Source organism: Papio anubis, chromosome 7 (genome assembly GCF_008728515.1).
Source record: "Papio anubis isolate 15944 chromosome 7, Panubis1.0, whole genome shotgun sequence".
Taxonomy (NCBI): domain Eukaryota; kingdom Metazoa; phylum Chordata; class Mammalia; order Primates; family Cercopithecidae; genus Papio; species Papio anubis.
Genome location: NC_044982.1, coordinates 73,850,034 through 73,872,127, shown reverse-complemented (window position 1 = coordinate 73,872,127; position 22,094 = coordinate 73,850,034). Strand labels below are relative to the sequence as shown.

Sequence of the window (22,094 nt, the reverse complement as noted above, 5' to 3'; positions counted from 1 at the left end):
ACAGATAAGACAGGTAAACACTCAAGACTTGGAGATACTTTTTCATGCTCTCCTCACCCCTGCTGTGCAAATAGATTTCCACCCATAGCTTTTCTTAAAAGTATCGTGTAGATTAATGCATTTCAATTTTTAAGTGAAGAATATTGAAATTCATGAACTTGGACATGTTCTATGTTAAGATATGTGTAGAGAAAACTCAACTGTGATTTTCCTCTACTCTCACACGACAATAATCGTCAATACAGAAGACTTCTGTGACCATATTTGGGGGTGGGGAGAGTTCTCCCCGTACACTGAGCAGCAGACACCAACTGAGTGCCCTCTAATTCAGTTCTAACATTATCTACCCAGAGATAGTGTCATATCCCACAGATTGATGGCTCAGTCCCCAAGACTTCCCCCAGCCCCCAATATACCAGTTGAAAGTTCAGCCCTCCAGAAATTCTGATCAGAGTGCCGAACTTTTGGCTTCAAGTTGGGGTTCCCATGACCCCCTCTTTGGGTTGGATTAATATGCTGGCGCAACTCACAGAGCTCAGGGAAACACTTATTTACATTTACTGGTTTATTATAAAGGCTATTGTAAAGGATACAGATGAAGAGATTCATAGGGAGATAATTGGGGTAAGGGGCATGGGGCGCCCATGCCCTTCCTGGGTGTGTCACCCTCCAGTAACCTCCATGAGTTCAGCTATCTGGAAACTCACTGAACTCTGTCCTCTTGGGGTTTTATGGAATCTTCATGATGTCAGCATTCGTTCCCCCGCAGTATAGGGTGGGATCCTCTCATGGGAGAGTCTTAAGACTCACAATCAGAAAAGCAGGCGAACATTAGAGTCCTGCCTTAGGGCAGGTGAAAGGAGAGCAGAAAGTCAGAGGCCTACCCCTGAGGCCTAACACACCCAACATTATAACCAAGGAAAGGCTATGGGAGTTATAAGCCAGGAGCTTTGGATGAGAACCAGTATATATCATAACACTACAAGATGTTAATGTTTGTGTATATTTGGTATGAATTAGTATATCAGATACCTTTCCAATTCAACAGCTAACAAGAATGGGGATAGGAGGAGATGGACACATGTAGTAGGGAGCCTTAGTTACATATGACTTTGAGAATTACTAGAATATTCTTATCTAACATTTAAGGCCCTTACCTTACTCATAGTATGCATCTTCTGCTTCCATTAGAATTTTAAGTAAACACAATTATTTGCCTTTACATTATTATTATGCCTTCAGTTAATTGATTAATAACCAGTATATTAAAAAGCAAAGGATTTTCTAAGAAAAATATTTTTGATATTTTCTACAAATACAGTTTTAAATAAAATATCTATTATAAGTTTTAAAATGGCTCATCTGATTTTCTCTCTTTTCTTCATCTTTATATATTTGTCGTTTATCAGTGGCTCACATCTCAGTGTAATATCTAGATAAAATGTATTTTCTCCTTTTTAAATACTTTTATATTCTCATCTGTTTTTATGGCATGTTACTGCATGTCTCCAGAGGCACACAGCATTTTTATTTTCAAGTAAATTTATATTAGTTACAGTCTCCAGCTGTTTTAGATATAGGATCATTTCCTGTTGGTACTGTTTCCAGGACAATTCTTTTTTTCCCCTCACAAAAATGAAAAATGTAATTTAACAAAGACATCCTATAATTGCCTTCATATCTAGCAATCTAAATACTTTATTTTATTTAAAACATCTGTCTACATAATATCTAGTGATTGTCCAGGGGTATGTCATTCTTGAGAAAGGCAGCTGCTGTCATTTTTATTTAATTTATAAGGAACCATCAAAAATGCATCCTTAATATAGAGTGTTATGCCACTATGTCATATATAAGATTTTTTTATGAGGATATCTTACATTTTTGGTGTTTGCAATTAATTTAGGCTTTTTTCAGATTGGAAAAGACCATCATTTAAAAAATCACTATGGAATTATTTTGTAAGAATAGTAATCTTTTGCTACAGATATCAAATTATAATGAAAATGGTGGTATGCTCCTCTACTCATGTAACTAGCCTTACATAGGAATCATATTTTGATTGCTAAGCTTTTTTAATGTCATTTGTCTGTAGTGCATTTTCTTTTCATTTATAATAAAACTGTAAAGTCTTTTTTATTGTGAAGTCTGTCTGCTAATTAGAGCAGTCAGTTGATATTTTCTTGTTATTTTTCAGAAAATGCATGGAGAAATATAGCAGCTTCTATAAAAGCTCTTTGTTTTGAGGGTAATACTGAATTGTGCTTGTAGAGGAACCCATTTGTAAATTCTGTTTATTGTGCATGACCCTCGGAGCCTAAAATGGAGTGTTTAACTTTTAATAGATTGTATCAATTTAGGCTCAGCTGAATGCCAAAAACAACAGACACCCAGGTTTACAGTAGTGTGGCTAAATGAGAAAGTTTACCTTTTCCAAGGAAGTAATCAAAATATTCCTTTTTGGAACACTAAGAGTATGAAAGGGAAATGCTTATGGTTCCCTACTGACACACTGTTATGATTGACAGGAAAAACCAACATGCTTGCCACCTGAGACATCTTGTTCAGGAACTTTCTGGAGGGTAGTAAATTGGTGTTGGCACAAACACAAAAAAATAAAATGACTTGATTCAGCACTTTTCAATTCTAAATCCCCAAACACTAAAGAAAGAAGTAAATATTCATCAAATGATCAAAATTTATATTGATTTTTATTCTACATTAGCAGCTCAAAGTCGAGATTCTTGACAGGGTAGATGTCGGTTTGAATGATTCTCTTTGAAATGAGGATATAGGCACTGAGCTGAGTGCTACTGTGCATTCCTGAACCATAGGTCCTGATTATTAGAACCCTAGGAGCCTAAATTTTTAAAAGAACAGTATAAAGGCACACTTGTTTGGTTCTGTTTTGATAACTAAATTGTTGTTATTAGTATGTAAAGTAATTCTTGTTGTTCCTGCTTCATTCTTTTCTGTCTATCACCACTTAAGGACAACTATTTTATAGAATTTCAAAGGAACTAGTGTGCACGTCTTGCAGTCATAGAGTTAATAACAGCATTTGCCAGCATAGTTGTACTTAGGAAGGAAGTGCCAGTTCTGCAGGGCAAGAGAAACTATCTTCCTATTTTACATCTTTGATGTTTAGTTTCTACCAGAAAGTAAATAACGATTTGCTGTAGAGGAATTTAGAAGATGAGAATAAGGATGCTGCCATAGAATATAAGCAGAGGATGCCTATGTTATTGTGCAGAGATTTGCTAAGGAAACAGTAATGGAGTGACATCAAAAATTCTAATCATCCTCTTCAGTTCACACAGTATAATTGCACTCCCTTCCCACCCTAGATCATGACATAAAATGCTGAATTTTTAATGATTTTTAACTACATGCATTACAAAAAGGAGAGGGTAGTGGTAGATAAAAGCTCTTCACAAATGCAGTTGTTTGATATGTTTGTTTGATATATTTGTTCTTCATGTTTGTTAGGTGGAGGTGTTTTGTTGTTATTTTTAATAAACATCTCATCTGTCATTAAAATGGAGGAAAGGATGTTTTTCTTTATGCACAAAAAGAAGAAATAATGGAAATGGTGTTAATGTTAATTTCTCAACTTTGTGTTTAAATGTTTACCATTTAACAAATATCATTAATGATGCAGCTTTAAAATTGAATTTCCTAAACATTGTAGTGAATGTTTCTATTAATTTGCAAACAACAGGTCCATAGAAATAAAAATGAATTTTTAAAGTACTATTTTTTTTTTACTTAAATCATTTATCTTTTGCAGTTGTCCTGACTTTGTTAGACATGAGATCTACAAATAAACCTTGAGAACCTAAGGCTAGGTTTTTTTGTAACTGCCAATATGATCAGTTTTATGATTAGTTTTGTGATTATGATTAGTCTTGTGATATTAGTTTTATGATCAGTTTTATGATTAGTTTTATATCCTAATGTACAAAGATTAGTATATGCAGTGGTCTTTGCTGAGTAATAATATTGAAATAGCTTTGAGATTCTTTATTAAGTTTTTGATATATAAATTTTTGACAAGGGGAGATATTTATATTTTTTAATACTTTTATAACTCTCTTATACAATAATAAAAATAACATTCCAACAAACTTAGTAAGTGCTTCTTTGGCTATATATATATATATATATATATATTTTTTTTTTTTTTTTTTTTTTTGAGACAGAGTCTCGCTCTGTTGCCCAGGCTGGAGTGCAGTGGTGTAATCTCGGCTCACTGCAAGCTCCGCCTCCCAGGTTCACACCATTCTCCTGCCTCAGCCTCCCGAGTAACTGGGACTACAGGCACCCACCACCATGCCTGGCTAATTTTTTGTATTTTTTTTAGTAGAGACGGAGTTTCCCTGTGTTAGCTAGGATGGTCTCAATCTCCTGACCTTGTGTTCCACCTGCCTCGGCCTCCCAAAGTGTTGGGATTACAGGCGTGAGCCACTGTACCCGGCCCGGCAATATTTTTGAAGTATAATATTGGTCTTACCCTTGAATGAATATTTGAGCTACTATTATGTAGTACAGTTTTTCTGTGATTAAAGATTATATATTCCCTGAGGGTTGATACTGTGTCTGATCTAGATTTGTTTGTATCATGCACAATATCTTACCCCTAAGAGACACTCAAGATGTATTTGTTGAATGAATAAATGAAGGCCCTGAATCAATTTTACTCCAAATAAATACATTGCTCCTTTAGTCCTATGACTCCCTGCTCTGATTCTGTAGAAGGAAGCTTTGGCATCCATGCAGGACTAGAAGAACAACATGAGATTCTCATTCATTGTAATACCAAATGTTATTTGTATTTAGCCAGAATGTAGCTAATCATGGTATGTGAATAAATGCCTGAAGAAGTTTGTTTCTGGACAAAGGAAGTGCACTTAGAATAAGGTGAGTTATTTTAGGAAATTATGAACCACCAACAATGACAACAAAAGCAAAAACACACAAAGATGATCTTAGAAAAAAGCAGTGGAAAGGTAATAATTCTAAATTCTGGAATGAGTATGTGCACTCTGCCAAACCAAATAGTAGATATTTCCAAGTGTATTCATCCATTCTCACGCTGCTAATAGACATACCCAAGAATGAATAATTTTTAAAGGAAAGAGGTTTAATTGACTCACAGTTCAGCATGGCTGGGGAGGCCTCAGGAAACTTACAATCATGGCAGAAAGGAAAGTAAATACGTCTTTCTTCACATGGCAGCAGCAAGGAGAAGTGCCAAGCAAAAGGGGGAAAAGTGGGCAGGCACAGTGGCTCACTCCTGTAATCCCAGCAATTTGGGAGGCTGAGGTGGGCAGATCACTTGAGGTCAGGAGTTTGAGACCAGCCTGGTCAACATGTTGAAACCCTGTGTCTATTAAAAATACAAAACTTAGCTAGGTGGGGTGGCAGGTGCTTGTAATCCCAGCTACTGGGGAGGCTGAGGCAAGAGAATGTCTTGATCCCAGGAGGCGGAGGTTGCAGTGAGCCAAGATCATGCCACTGCATAGCAGCCTGGATGGTAGAGTGAGACTGTGTCTCAAAAAAAACAAAAACAAAAACAAAAAGCCGCTTATGAAACCATCAGATCCCATGAGAACTCACTGTCACAAGAATAGCAGAGGGTAACTGCCCCCAGGATTAAATTACCTCCCTCTGGGTCCCTCCCATGATACATGGGGATTATGGGAACTACAATTCAGGATGAGATTTGGGTGGGGACACAGCCAGACCATAGCACCAAGTGTAGATTCTAATAAACCTGGAATTCCTTGGCAGGGCCCATGAGGGTCTTGAGACCTGAAGGTCTTTCCAGAAGAAGGAAGCATTCTGGACTAGTTGCTAAAGGGGATACTATTAGGAGGAAAGAAGGGAAACGTAGTATTTTTGTAAGGAAGCAAAGGAAAAGACAGGTGCTTAGATATACTGCATTGAAGGTAAAAAAGATTTTGTAGTAAAAGAAGGAAAATGTCCCCAAGTAACAAAATGATTACCAAAAAAGTAGGGTTTCCTCCCATTATATTGAAGGATCCCTGTGATCTTGAACTAGTGTGGACTCTTCCAAATACAAACTCTGCCATTGTTGGTGTCTCTTCCAAAAGCCCAAATGGCTCATGAATTTCGGAAGCTTTTTTTTTTTTCTTTTTTTTTCTAGGAAGAATAGTAAACAAGTTCTATATTTCAATTATTTTATTTTCTGTCAAAGAAAAAAGTCTCCTTAAGGGAGAATAAAGCCAACAGTTTTTTGAATGAAGCTGAGACTTCACCTTCAAACTATGTTTTATTTCTTTGTACATTTTAAACCATTTTAGATGTTCAAACTCAGTAAAATTTATTCAATTTGTATAGAGTGTCTTATCACATATGCTGTGCTGGGTGCTAGGGATACAGCAGTAAACACATAAACAAAACCTCGTGCCCTCATAGAGCTTTCAGTTCACTGAGGGAAGATGGACAGTATAAAAAAAAGCAACATGTTTGGCTACCTGTGATAAGTATGCAGGAAGGAGGATAGGGATTTCTAGGGATGGGGGTGAGTTGTAGTTTTTAAGTAGCAGGTCAGGGAAGTCTTGGATGCAAGAGGATATTTCAGCAAAGACCTGAGAGAAATGAGGGACTGAGCTGTCATGCAAACACAAGCAAATGCCCCAAGAGCACACCCACCAGCCCCACTGAAGCAGGCTAGACTAGGTTGAGGACCAAAGACTGACCACTGCATGAGGAATGTGGACCAAAATCTGATTGGAGTGTGTTCAAGAGAGAAAGAGGAGAGAGATTGTAAATAGCAAGTATAAATAATTAAAGTAAAAGTGTTTTTGCTATAATGGAGAACAGAGAAATGGAAAAATGGCTAGAAGATAGATTAGTGGCAATGGATTATTTTTCTTTTTCTCTCCGTATTGTTTTTTACCATTGGAAAAACAACAGCATTTTTTGGGCTAATGTGCAATAGGAATAATACAGTAGAGAAAAAAAAAACTTGATGCAGGAAAGAAAGGCAATTTTGGGGGGTGATCATCTTTGTGTAGGTCAGGAAAGTCTGGTACCAAAGTGCAAGGGATTAGCCTTAGAAATATGGACAGCTTCTGTAGAAACAGAAGGAATAGCAGAGGACGTGGACCCAGATGCAGATAGGCAGTAGTAGATGTGGTGAGAACTATGAAGTCTAGTATGAGTGAACAGGGAGATCTACAATGGTATGAGTTAAGAAAAAGTAAAATTGATTTTAATATTCCTCAGGATGCTTAACCCAATAAAGAATTCCAGGACATGAAGTGATAAATCAGTCAAATTAGCAAAAAGCAAACTAAAAATTGCTTTTTAGGACAAAGATAAAGCATTATGTCTATATGTGATTATAAAAGTGATTATGTGTTTAATCCTTCAAAATGATTAGATTGACTGAAATTTCCTCCCCAAAATATGTTATACAGTTATTATTACTTACACACACAAGATCAGAGGGAAGTATATGATTGAGTAATGATCCAGGCATTGAATCTGGGTCACCACATACCAAGCCAAATTTCCATAAAATATTTTAACAAACTGCATTTTGTGTCCTTATTAAATTATTAATGATTAATTTGTAGTCTGAATTTGAAAAGGAGTACCTCTAATGATTTAGGTGCTAAATGCATACAAAATAAAGGGGAGAAACATGCTATTATTGATAAGTAGCAAAGCAAGTGTATTAAATCTCAGATGAGAAGGCAGCATTTCTAACATGATTAGGCTGTCATAACAAAATACCACAGACTAGGTGGCTAAACAGCAGAAATTATTTCTCACAGTTCTGGAGGCCAGAAGTCCAAGATCAAGGTGTTTGCAGGTTTGATTTCAGGTGAAGCCTCCCTCCTTGGCTCACAGATGGCCGCCTTCTTGCTATGTTCTCATATGGCTGTTCCTCTGTGCACGCACACTTCTGGTATCTCTTCCTCTCCTTATAAGGACACCAATCCTGTTGGATTGGGACCCCACCCTTGTGACCTCGTTTAACCTTTATTGCCTTCTTAAAGATTCTATCTGCAAATATAGTCACATTGGGGGTTAGGGCTTCAACATAGGAATTTGGGAGTGAGGGGACATAATTCAGTCCATAATATTATGTTAAAAGTTTACCAGAGGTACTAGTTACTAGAATCTCTTAGACATTCCCACTATTTGGTATAGTGGGCATCCAGCCTGATAGGAACTGCTGATTCAAGTTCTCAATGCAACTTTCTCCAAGTACACCAGCCAGTAGGAGCTATACCAGCTATTTGGACTAATCCATTAGGCACTATCTTGTCATGACAGAAAAAGAGAGATAGAGGAAGATTAAGGCCATCACAGAAATGACAATAGCTTCCACTGGCACTTCATTGTGGCCAAGATGGTGTACAAATTTCACCTGACAAGGTCAGACCCATTATCTCAGTTTTGGCTCCAATGCCACTTCTGTCAAGCCTTTGCTCCCTACCCTAAACCCCCACCTTCAGACAATAAATTATTTTTATTTCTCATCCTTCCCTACAATAATTTCACTTGTACACTTGTAGTTGTTGGCATGGCCTCCCTTCTACCACACTGCAGTGCCTCAGGAGAAGTAACTAAGTTTTCTTCTTCCCTGTTCCCACAGTTCTTAGTATAGTTCTTGAGACACGAGAAGGTCTCAGTAAACATATGAGTAATAAATGGATGAATGCAGCCAGGTGTGGTGGCTTATGCCTGTAATCCCAGCATTTTGGGAGGCCGAGGCAGGTGGATCACCTGAGTCCAGGAATTCAAGACTAGCCTGGCCAACATGGTGAAACCCCATCTCTACTAAAAATATAAAAATTAGCTGGGCGTGGCAGCAGGCATCTGTAATCCCAACTACTTGGGAGGCTGAGGTAGGAGATTCGCTTGAACCTGGGAGGTAGAGGTTGCAGTGAGCCAAGATCATGCCACTGCACTCCAACTTGGGCAATAGAGTGAGACTCCATCTCAAAATAATAATAATAATAAATGAATGGATGAATGCAAGAATGTACAACTCATCCATTGAACAATTATTTACTGAGCCCCTGTCACGTTCCGGATATTGCCAGGGTACTGGGAATGCAAAATGGCAAAGGAGACAGAAACAATCCTTTATGGAGTTTGGAGTCTAGAAAAAGGGACAGAAAAAAATGTAAACCAGCAAATGCAAGAATTTTAAATTTTGATATGTGTTATGAAGGAAATTAATCTGTATCTGAAATAGAGGAAAAATAGAATGGATCTAGTTTTGATAAGTTAGGCAAGGCCTTTTTGAGAAGTAGCATATCAGCTGAGAGCTGGAAAGATGAGAAGACATTAGCAAGATAATGTTCCAGTGAAATGGAACAATATGTGCAAAGGCCCTGAGGCAAGAACAGGCTGTTAAAAGAACTAGAATATTTAAAGTGTTGAAACAAGGCAAGGATGACAGGGGCATGGTGATCAAGAGGGCGACTGGTAGAAAACGTGGTCTAAGGTCAGCAGGAACCAAATATCCTAGGCCATGGAGAGAATTTTGTTTTTTGGGTCTGAATGCAGTCTAAAACCAGCTCATGTTTTATAAAGACTACTTGGGCCACTGTAAGAGAAGAGATTAGGGGTCTAGGAATGAGTGCAGAGAGATACATGTTAGAATATATTTGCTGTACTGCAGGTGAAAGATTATGAAAACTTGGACTAGGCTGGCAGCAGTGCAGATTGGAGAAAGAGACTGGAGAGACATTTTAGAAGAGGACTCAACAACTTAGGGAATAACCTGCTAAAGGAAATGAAGAAGAGGAAAAGTCAACAATGACTCTCAGGTTTCTGACATGAACAATACACAGTACCATTTATTTAAAAGGAAAGGTTTTATTCTATTTAAAGGCCTAAGTACAGAAAGGTTTGGGGGATGTGGTAAAGATGAGGATGAAGAGTTCTGTTTTAAGTAGTAAAGTCTAAAGAAACCCGAGCAGCGATGTCAGGTGATTGGTTGGTATGTAAGTATGCAGCTTAGAGAAGAGGATTGGAAGGCATTACTACTTAGTTGACATTTAAAGCTATGGAAGAGAGTATATAGAGAAAAGTGGCCCAGAATCGAGCCCACAAACAATACACCAGTGATCTCAACTGTGATTCAAAAAGATCATTGAACAATAAATAAAATGAATTTTGGGAGGGAGAATGACTGAGAATCCATTACATTGGGTAAGCCAATGATAATGAAGGCCTAGACCAGAGTAAGTGAAAACTGATCTTTTTTCTCTTCTCATTGTCTACTCTCTCCCATGGCATTCTCACTTCACCTCCTAATGGCAGCCATTGCCTGTAGGTTTGTATTTCAGTCCTAATATTTCCACCTGCTTGCTGAACATCTCATTCTGAGCATCCCACCAGTACCTTAAACTGATAGATTCAAATCCAGATGATATCTCCCATCCACTTGAACTGCTCTTCCTATACAGGAGTATACTCCTACTCCTGTTGATGGTATCATGGGTCTTTTAGTGACCTAGAAGGGAAGAGGAGATTCCATCACCGAGTCTTCTTCCCCAACCCCCTATTTAATGAGTAAGTTGCCAAATTATTTTCATTGTGCATCTTAAATATTATTTAATCGTGCTAAGTTTCCATTTGTAAAATATAGTAACTTTTTAAAGTATCCACTGTTATAGCTGCTAATAATTTTTTTTTTTAACCAGAGATTGTGTTACTGTTTCTAAAGGACTAAGTTTTCTTTAACTCTTTCTATCTTTGGACTAAGATAGAATATGAGAAAAAAGTTAAGACAGTCTGCAGAGAGATTTAGACCGGCAAAGCCATTCAACCTTAGCAGGAGGAACTACTTTGGTTCTATTTTTATCATCTCATTTAGGAATGAATCACTGAAAACAGAAATAGAAATAGAGATGGATAAGAAAGACCTGTGCCATCTAATTCATCTCCTTGTTAGTGCAGGGAAATTTCCTTTGCCAAATGCTTGTGAGGTATTATGCAATAAAAGTCATAGATTATAACATTTCAATCATTTTGTAAGGTGACTATTTTTGGAGTTACTCTCAGCTTTGTTCTCTGAATTTCTTTTTATATATCCCTGTCATATGTGAAGTATATCTCTTTGTACACAGAAATGACTGAGTATCACAGTGATGAATGCAGATTATTTTTCTGTACTGGTGTTGAGTCTATATGAAGTTGACTTCTCTGTTTATGATCCTTTTTGTGACCAGTGGCACACATTTGTGAGGTCACTACGCAGAATGAACCATGGTCCAGCTTGTGACTTAGGATGGTTAAAAACTAACAGGAACCTTTAGATATCAAACATGTCCTTTGGCGCCTAATGGCACAAATGCATTATTCTAATTGGGTCAGTGGAATACTTAGTGTGGCTATAATACTCATTAAACTCTGTGGCTTTGCATTGGAAGTAAAGGGGTGGCATTTTGGAGGAGTATTGTTCTTAAGTTCTTTGACTATTGCTCAGTATCTCTGTAATCTCATTTATCTCATAAAAATTTGTATATTCTTCTAAAAGATTTATTCTGTTGTGTTTCTTATTGTTGACTTTTTACATTTAGTTTTATCCTTTTAAAAATAAAACATTATTTCATCAGTAGTTATCATTCTTTCAGGTTCCATGATGTTTGCAAACCTCTTAGTTGGCAGTCTTCTATATGTGCTGTTAACATTCTGCATACCTCCTTTTCTACATCATCAATAAAGATACTAACATCACTAGATCTAGCATTTTCTTTGTGCCTTCCCGCCAGCCATACCCCCTACTCCCAACTGAATGTACTCCATATAACATTATCCTTTGTTTATAGTGTTTGACATAGTTCTTAATCCAATTGAGTGTCTTCTTATTCAAGTCAATTATTTTGGGCAAGAGCAGTTCACATGAACCAACAAATAGATTGCAGTTTTGATCTGATTTCTGAAACTTCAATTATATAACTATAGTTATTTTAACAGTGTTTCTTTAAATTCTTTCTCAGCAACCCAGAGCATTCATAATTAAGTACTTATAAAAAGCAACAACATAGGAATTCTAGAATGGTTTGAGACCTCATTTTTCTTTTTTTCTTTTCTTTTTTTAATTGAGACATTGTCTCACTTTGTTGCCCAGGCTAAAGTGTAGTCAAGCAATCTTGGCTCACTGCAACCTCTGTCTCCCATGTGCAAGTGATTCTCCTGCCTCAGCCTCCCAAGTAGCTGGGACTACAGACATGCACCTGGGTAATTTTTGTATTTTCAGTAGAGACGGGGTTTCGCCAGGTTGGTCAGGCTGGTCTCGAACTCCTGACCTCAAGTGATCCACCCACCTCAGCCTCCCAAAGTGCTGAGATTACAGGCATGCGTCACTGCACCCGGCCTGCAAGACCTCATTTTTTCATAGGCTACCCATTTCCTTTATAGAGTACTAATTTGGAATTTAAGCAGCTGCCACTTTATAATATTCACTTTTTCTCCATAGTTGAGGCTGTAAAACTAGAGATCAGGCAAAAGGCCTTGGTCAGCTGTGGATACTAAGAGTAGAAGGTCATGTCTGACCCGACTTTTCTTCTTACATGTTACAGAATTCTGGCAATTACTTAACAGCTGACCCAGAAATGTTTTTCCTAGAATATATAATAAAATTGTAAAGTAGTGATTTTAAGGTTTATGAGAAGTGTTCATGGACATGCTTGGATTTAGTGAAGCACACTAAAAGAAGAGTCCTTTGGTCTACAATGTACATGAACTCAGCATTGCTCCCTTCCCTTTACCATGGCCAAGCATGCCCCTGAGAAGATATCATTCTCGGTCTCATCTGGTGTTCTAGGGAACCTGAAAGCCACAGGGATCAGAACAGCTGCAATAAATAAAGCATCTATTCAATACAGTTTCATGCCAAATATTATTCAGCATTCTTTTGGCCTTGGTTTGATAGAAAACAGCATGGTGAACTTACTACCTCTCCTTTACTGCAGTGAGCCCTAAGTATGAAAGATTTAACAATTCATACCTGCATGTAAGCAAAATCACTATTTGCATTACTTTAAAATTATTAAGACAGTAACACAGACAACCAAAAAATGTAATAAAGTCTATTGTGATTATTGAAGAGATACTGGAATTAACACTAGGCTTTTTTATTCTCCATAGGGAAAATAATAGAGAAGCATTTAGAATATGTGTCCATGCAAATGTATGAGTTGGAGAGGGATTTTTTAAAAATAAGTGTTACATATGTGACAATATAAGGAAGAATATTATTAAGGAATTTCACAGAATTTTTATGTAAAGTCTTATCATACAGTATTATGATCTCAGGGATATTTTGTGATATTTACAGAGTCTTCTGAGGGTTCATTTATTCAGGTCGTATTTTAAGGAAGAACTTATAAGATTCAGATCTAAAATATAATTCTGTAATATGCCCAACTGATCCCATTAAATCCAACTCGAAAAGAAGCGGTATAATGATGTGAAGAATTCCCATTCTTTGAGCTGTTACACCTCACTTGAAATGCATTCCTTCTGGATTAAAACAGCAATTTCTCTTTGTTTCTCTTTCCAGGCTGAGGTTCAACTATGCTACCTGGAAGCACAAAGAGATGCTGTTGAGCAGATGTCCCTCAAGCTGTACAGCGAGCAGTATACCAGCAGCAGCAAGCGAAAAGAAGAGTTTGCTGATATGTCAAAAGTTCATTCAGTGGGAAGCAATGGGTAGGGAACTATTCTTTTTGTTGTTTTATTCTCACTAATCTACTTTTTCAATGATTTTCCACTGGTAGGTGTTAGGAAGGTATTTCCTCTCTAGCTAACAGACAAGGAGAAGCTCAGTAGACTAGGCATTTATGTTATTTTCCATTTGTGCAAGAATTGAAGACTGGATTTCATCAGCCTCTGCCATCTAATCCAGAACTTTCTGACTCATTATTAATTTTTAAAATACAGCGTTGTGATTTTATAAGTGTTTTTGTGACTACAATGTGCCTTTAGTATTGATCTGTCTTCTTTATAAATTATGTTTTCCTTGTGTTTGCTCTTTTTCAGATTTCACAATTTATTTTAAAGCCTATTTGAGGACTTTTAAACACCAGAACCACACTGGAAACTTGGTAGAACATAATTTTCCTGAATAATGTAGAAATGTAATAATTGTTTAGAGACCATGGGTTAGCCACTTAGCTTCACATGAAGTCAATTGGAATAGGCTAGCTCTTGAATTATCTATAGTATGTGAGAGGACCCAACACCTTCACTGACCCATCAACAATTTCATTCAGCCTGGGACATATGGCTGTATTTATATTATACTAACTATTCATACTATTGAACAGTTAAGTCACATATTTAGATAATTCCAAATGACTTTTAAAATGATGTGAACATTGTCTCTATATATATGTATATGTATATACACATATATTTTTTTCTTTTTTTCCAGCCCAATTGTAATATTTAATAGGTGATTTTAGAGAGTAAAAGAGTAGTGATGAAATTGGATTATTTCATAGTATTAATAATTTGGTAATAGTTATGCTCATAAAAATGGAAACAGTAACCTATTTTACTTTTAGACTTGTACCAGACAACACAAAGGAGAAATTATTCCCCAAAGTTACATTACATGTTAATAGCATTATATAAACCTATGGGATGTAACTCTAGCCAAAATATTTCTTAAAGTGACAAAGGAAAGAAGCCTTTTCAAGCACTTGTTTGCATTTATTTTTTTTAAGTGCTTATAGTTCTGACTGGAACTACAATCCTCATGTAAAGTTTTGGGATAAATTAAGTACACTGAAGAAAAATTCTTTCTTATTATAAAAACCCAGTGTCTAAGAATACAGGAAATAACTCCTGTATTTTTAGTCATTCAGAGTCATAATTCTGTTCAGGAAATGAAAAGGGAATTTTCAACTTTTCACATTTACCTATTTCTATAACTTGTTGCTCTATCAGTATATTTTAATACGTGAGACATGTTATATGTGTAGTCAATTCATCTTACTTGATTCAGTAGTCATTTATTCACCAGAGGAAAAACATAGCAGCAAATAAGAAAGAAAAAGTTAAATCTCGAAGCATGAACAATAAACTGCTTTGAGGCCTTAATGTGCTTTAATTTCTCTAAATGCCTAAATAGCCTCTGGTGTACATGCAAGCACAAACTTTAGGTCACATTTTCATGTTTTGTAAAAGCCCTGGGGATTGAGCAGCACCACGTGCTTCTGACCCCGGATTCCAGGGACCCAACCTGAGCACTCACTCTGGGCTCCACAAATCATAAATCTGCCCTGGGAATTGCTTAGTTAACAACAAGCATTGTTCTGTGAAGTGGGAGTAGGTGAACTTGCCTGATATCCTTTGTTTATGCTCCTTGGGGTGCTGAAGGCTGTGCATTGTGCAGAAATTTAAGAGTGTCCTGAAAGAAAGCCAGCTATTTAATACTAAGGACAAAAACCATATACTCCTTTCTATTTTTTGTTTACATACAGAAAAGCATTGTTTGAGAAATGTATGTGGGTGAGGTTATCTGGGGTGTCCTGCCCTTAAAACTCTCTGTTCCCACAGTCAAATCCTTAATTCTAAAGCCTTAAGAAAGTAGCTTTGTAAAATTATCTGCTCCAATGATACATAAACTTCATTAATCATTCTTTTTGTTACATAGAATGAACATTGTTTCCAATAAGTAATTGTGGGAATGGTGTGGGCTTTCAAGGATCTTCATTCCACATGCAGATATCCAATACACTAAAGAGAAAATTAAGTTGGTGATACAGTTCATGTCATTTTATTTCCTTCTCATGCCTACAAGCATGCTAAAAAGATTATATGTACTAATGTAGTTGAAAAATGAATAAGACTACCCCAGGGAAGACTGAGCTGCTACACTGAATGGTGATCTTAAGTTTCTGAGAATTTTATGTAGCCAAAATAACTTTTAGAAATGAATTTATAACCACTTTAGCCTGACAAAAAGTTATATATCAAGGTGATATATCACAGCTTATATATTATACAACTCTGAATTGTGTGGTTAGCAGTTATGAATATATGTGGTAGGAGGATTTCCCTGAACATACGTGAGGCTGTATGAGTTCTAGTAACAGAGTTTATTCACCTGTGGGAAACACTTGGCACTGGCTCTAGCATCCCAAAGTGGAACCATAGCTCCTGGAGGGACCTGCAATGTGTGAGTCTCTGGTGATAAACAACAGCAGCAAAAGTCAGTGCTTTTCAATTTAGGTGAAAACACTTACCAGTTGCCTTTTTTCACTGAATAAATATTCATTGAGGGCCTACTATGTGCATGGCATGATACTCTGAGCATAGTTTATCAAGAACACTTACTTTCTGTATATTTTGTAAAGTGTAACCATCTCTTTTTCAGATACCTTTTCCTATTGAGAGGTTATCTGATTTTATTTTTCTAATGAATTTCGAAGAGTCAGTTTAATTTGCTAAGTAGTATCATTCTTGATGTCAAAACTGAGTGTAGATTAAAAACCATGTCTTTTGTTCAGTCTATATAAAGGAGAGAACTGAGAGGCACGGATAGAAGTGGAGTTTTTAAAGTGGAGTTAAGACCTCGAGTCAGCACTCTGAGTCAAGAATGCAGGAGATAATCTATAAAGTCACTCTTTGCCCTCTCTGTAAGGACTTATCTGGATTCTTAATAAGCTTTTCCCCCAAATCTGGTGTTGTGCATATTCCATACTGTATGAAATTTGAATTAAGGTATCTTCCTACTATGGAGAAATGGAAGTCTTAAGTAGAGTTCATTAAAACCGCAAGGAAGTTTGGGGCAAAACATTGTAGAACAGTTTTAAATCAAAACAAAATTAACTCATTCATTAATTTGACAAACTTTTTTTTTTTTTTTGAGATAGGGTCTCATTCCCATTGTCCAGGCTGGATTGCAGTGGTGTGATCTTGGCTTACTGCAGCCACAACTGCCTTGGCTCAGGTGATTCTCCCACCTCAGCTTCCTGAGTCGATGGGACTCTGGGGTGGGGCACCATGCCCAGCTAATTTTTATATTTTTGGTGGAGACAAAGTTTCACCATGTTGCCCAGGCTGAATTTTACAAACATTTTAAAGTACTTTCCATATGTCAGGCTCTTGAAGTACAGATATTAAAATGGTGGAAATGAAATGGTTCCTACATTTCAGAAGCTCACAGTTTGGTAGAAGGAACCAGATCTCTGTAAATAGCGTGGAATAAAGCATTTTAAATGTCAAGTTAGAAATCTGTGTAGGGAAGAGGGGAGGGCTCATTGAAGGCAGAGCTCAATTCTGACTGTGTCAAGTAGAATTAGAGCAGGTCAGGAAAGAGCAGAGAGAGAAGGCTCTGGAGATGGTTTTTGAAAGAGGGCTAGGTCAGCAGAAGTGCTTTTCAATTTAACCAGAAAAACACATATTGAGCACCTACAAAGACATACTACAGTCCTTGCCTTCATTGAATTTACAGTCTAGCAAGAGACTATGGCATGAAGCCGATACAGATCTGTGCAGTGAGAGAGAAGGGGAAACAGAGAATGCTAGGGAGCTTAGAACAAACAGGATGAGCTCTACAAAGCAGGGCTTCATCTCTCATATTCACTGCACTCTCTCCTGCATCTGGGGCAATGCCTGGCAAGTGCTAGGTACCCAACGAATGAATGGATGCATGAATGAATAAATAAAACTGATCCAGGGCTAAAAGGGAGGAAAGGTCTGGAATCATCAGACTGCTTACTGTTTCATAGGACTGAAGAGGAGGATTGAAGTTAAAGGAGGTGTGAAAAATAAGGCTTTGGAAGAAGGTGAAGTCCAGATCCAGAAGTTAGTCATTGAATTCATGGTTCTTAACCAAGATAGTGCATCAGGATGACCTGTGGAGCTTTTAAGCAGAAAAAAAGCCAGTCTGCCCCACCCTACTGAAAATTTCGATTCAGTAGGCAGAAGTAGATGATAGTGATTGGGTTCTAATGCTCACCAGCAGTTGAGAACCATTGCCTCAGTGGTTTTCAAAGTATGGTGTCTGGACCACCAGCAGCAGTATCTCCTAGGAATGTGTTAGAAATGTCATTCCTAGGTCCCACTTCAGACGTATTAAACTAGAAAGTCTAGGGGTGGAGACCAGCAATCTTTATTTAACAAGCATCCCAGGTGATTCTGGTTTTTTCCTTTTGTTTTTTGTTTTTTGTTTTTGTTTTTGAGACAAAGTCTTGCTCTGTTGCCTAGGCTGGAGTGTAGTGGCATGATCTTGGCTCACTGCAGCCTCCACCTCCTAGGTTCAAGTGATTCTTGTCCCTCAGTCTCTCAAGTGTCTGGGATTACAGGTGCATGCCACAATGCCTGGTGAATTTTTATATTTTTAGTAGAGACGGGGTTTCATCATGTTGCCCAAGCTAGTCTCGAACTCCTAACCTCAAGTGATTCACCCACCTCAGCTTTCCAAAGTGCTGAGGTTACAGGAGTGAGCCACCACACCCAGACCCTCCCAGGTGAATCTAATGCTGAAGTTTGAGAAGCACCACTTTAGACGTTAAAGACTTTTGGGTTGACAGTTAACGGAGCACGTGGATACTAGATGGCAACTGAAGCCAGAAGGTATCAGTAAACCTCAGTGGCCCACGGGATGAAGAGCGTGAGGGAGAAGGAACCATTCTGATGCCCCAGATATTGGCTCCAAGAGAAAGAAAACAGGAATACTTGGATTCAAGTGATTTTGGTGTCATTCAACATGTAATATTTATTTAGCCCCTATTAAGTGCAGGCTGTGTTAGGCACTGGGGACATAGAGGCAGTGGGACACAAAAGGTGATAGGTATATGGAAATCAGGAAAACCTTCCAGAGAAGTGTCATGGAGGATGGCCCAGGGTCAGAAATGAGAAGGGTGTTTCTCACAGAGGAGGCAGTGTGTGCAAATAGCCGGAATGACTAAAGGATGCCCAGTATGACTAGATTAGTAGTTTGCAACAATTATCTACTAACTGTGTGGAGAATAGATTGGTTAGGCCTAGGCTAGACAATGCTCAGTTAAGAGGCTATTCCAGTCATTCAAATAAGAAATAGGCCCTGAGCTAAGACAACAGTAATAGAAACTGAAAGAAGCTGCATTGACAAGCCTTGGTCACTGGGTAGATGGGGTTGTTGAGGGAGGGGTTATTTGAGAATGGACCTCCATATTTCAGACTCGTGCACTCTAGGAGACAGATGTGGCATTCACTGAGGAGGGGAATGCAGAGGAAGAGTAAGAGGGAGGAAGAGCGGAGTATTTGAGACATAGTTCTTTCTATGGTCTCTGAAACATCTAAGTAGAAAAGCCCAGGAAGCAGATCTGGAGGTCAGAAATGTTTTGGGCTCCTCAGCCAACATGAAGGACAGTGTGGTAACTATGGGGTAGCAGAGGCTGAGAGAGCCAAGAATTTACCTTGTGGTAAACTATGCCCTCCCTGCCAGGTGAACATAACGTTGTCTTTAAGGAATGCTTATTTTTAAAACTATAGGTAAGCAGAACATTTTTATTTTAGTCAGAGTATTTCCTGCTGTAATATGCAAGAATTACAAAATAAAGACTACACCATTGAGAATTCCAGGTAATATCTTGATTGACAGGAATTGAGGACTACAGTTGACTATTATTTTATCTCTTGAAGCTATAGGTAAAAGCTCCTGATCCTAGATATTAGATTGCATTGAGTCTGCTCAGATTGCTTCCAACTACACAAATAATGTTTATTTTTAGGGATAAGTCAAGCATTCACTATAGTCTAATTTCCTAAGAGGAGAGAGAGCAACTAGATTAAAAATTAAGAATAGAATTCAAGTTAGCTCTCTGCTGCTTTTTAGCTATGGAACCTTGATTGGTACATTTAATCTCACCAAGATATAATATCTTAGTCTACAAAATGGGAATCATTATTCTAGTGTACTTCATGGTTTGTTTTTTTTTTTTTTTTTGAGAAAGGAAATGCAATAATTGATAGGAAAATATCTAAAATACCTAGAATGCAGTAGATAATATGAAAAATCAGTTAAAAAATATTTATTTTCCAACTACTGTGTTGCAGGCAGTAGTATGAGATGCTAGCAATGAAAAAGATACATAAGACTTAATCTCCATGGTCTTCAGTGTAGTGAGAGAGAGAGACGTTTAGATACATCCTTATAAAACAATGGGCAGGGCTGGGCACAGTGGCTCACGCCTATAATCCCAGAACTTTGGGAGGCCAAGGCAAGAGGATCATTTGAGCCTGGGAGTTCAAGACCAGCCTGGGCAACATAGTAAGACCCCGGGACCCTGCAACCTACCAAAAAATTTTTAAAGTAGCTGGGCATGGTGGTTTGCACCTATGGTCGCAGTTACCTAGGAGGTTGAGGCAGGAGGATTGCTTGAGCCCAGGTGGTTGAGGCTGCAGTGAGCTGTGATCACGCTACTGCCCTCCAACCTGGGAGACAGAGTGAAACCATGTCTCGAAAAATAAATTACCTAATTAAGAAGGGGGAAATTTTAAGATATAGAGTGTTACGGGAGTACTTAGAGGGGCTGCCTAATCCAGCCCAGCTGAAAGGGGTCAAGAAGGCTTGGGGGAGGAGGGAACATCTGAGCTATCTTAAAAGATGCATAGATTTTAGCCATTAGAAGAGGTCTGTGCAGTTCAAATGGCATTTATTCAAGTCAGGCAATAACAAATGCTGACGAGGATGTAAAGAAAAGGGAACCCTCATACACTGTTGGTGGGAATCTAAATTCATACAACCACTATGGAGAACAGTTTGGAGGTTCCTCAAAAAGCTAAAAATAGGGCTACCATACAATCTAGCAATCCCACTGCTGGGCATATACTCCAAAGAGAGGAAATCAGTATATTGAAGAAATATCTTTACTCTCATATTTGTTGCAGCATTGTTCACAATAGCCAAACTTTGGAAGCAACTTAAGTGTCCCATCAACAGATGAATGTATAAAGAAAATGTAGCACTTATACACAATGAAGTACTATTCAACCATAAAAAAGAATGAGCTTCTGTCATTTGCAACAACATGATGGAACGGGAGGTCATTATGTTAAGTGAAATTAGCCAGGCACAAAAAGTGAAAGATTGCATGGTCTCACTTTATTTTTGGAATCTAAAAATCAGAACGGTTGAAATCATGGAGACAGAGATGGATGGTTACTAGAGACTAGGAAGGGTACTAGGGCATCAGAGTGGGGGAGGTGTAGATGGTTAATGGGTTAAAAATACAAAGAATGAATAAGACATAGTACTTGATAGCACAGTAGGGGCGCTATAGTCAATAATAACTTTATTGTACATTTTAAAATAAAGAAAAGAGTATAATTGGATTGTTTGTAACACAAAGACTAAATATTGAGAGGATAGATGCCCAATTTTCCATGATGTGATTATTACTCATTGCACTCCTGTACCAAAATAGTTCATGTACTCCATAAATATATGTACTTACTATGTACCCACAAAAATTAAAAATAAAAAATTTGAAATAAATAAAACAAAAAGTAGAAGAGGTATATGTAGAGGGAGGGTGAGGATTTCAGCCATAAGACAGGAACTAGGTAGGGGGAGTATCTGAATGTGTTGAGGTTTACTGCAAATAGTTTGATGCTGTTGAAGCAGAAGATCATGGAGGGGATTTCTGACTCCGCTTCCTGGAATTAGAAGGATTCCAAGAGAGTTTTTAAGGGACTTCCACTCCTGTGGGAGAAGTTCCAGTCTCATCAGTTGTATGCCTGACTTCCTCTGGCTGTGGATGAAATTGGGCAATGTCTACAGCTAGAGATATAGTTGAGGTTTATGCCTTGTGTCTGAGAATTCAGGAATAGTTCACCCCTCATCACACAAGGGTTTAATATAAATTTTCTTCCCAAATGGAAACAGTATATATAGGTTAATCCCAAGCACAACAGGCTGAATAAAATGAACTTTAAATTAAAATAGGATTATAGGCTAAAAGTTCAGCAGGAAAGATGAGTTCATTTTCTTTTAGGAAAGAAGTGCCTCTAGATGGGTGTGAAAGTATATATAAATATAACATCCCCAAAGAGAAGTGATATTGACAAGTGAAAACAAATGAATCACGATTTAAAAT

At 37.7% G+C, this 22,094-nt stretch overlaps 1 protein-coding gene across 7 annotated transcripts in view; it reads left to right on the top strand.

Moving 5' to 3' along the window:
- Window positions 1–22,094, top strand: part of AKAP6 (A-kinase anchoring protein 6) — a 643,647-nt gene that overhangs the window by 464,500 nt on the left and 157,053 nt on the right. For all 7 annotated transcript variants that reach the window (XM_021941105.2, XM_021941106.2, XM_021941109.2 and 4 more), the window contains one exon: window positions 13,562–13,710. In XM_021941105.2, coding sequence (XP_021796797.2) covers window positions 13,562–13,710 — 149 coding nt within the window. The remainder of the gene's footprint in view (window positions 1–13,561; window positions 13,711–22,094) is intronic.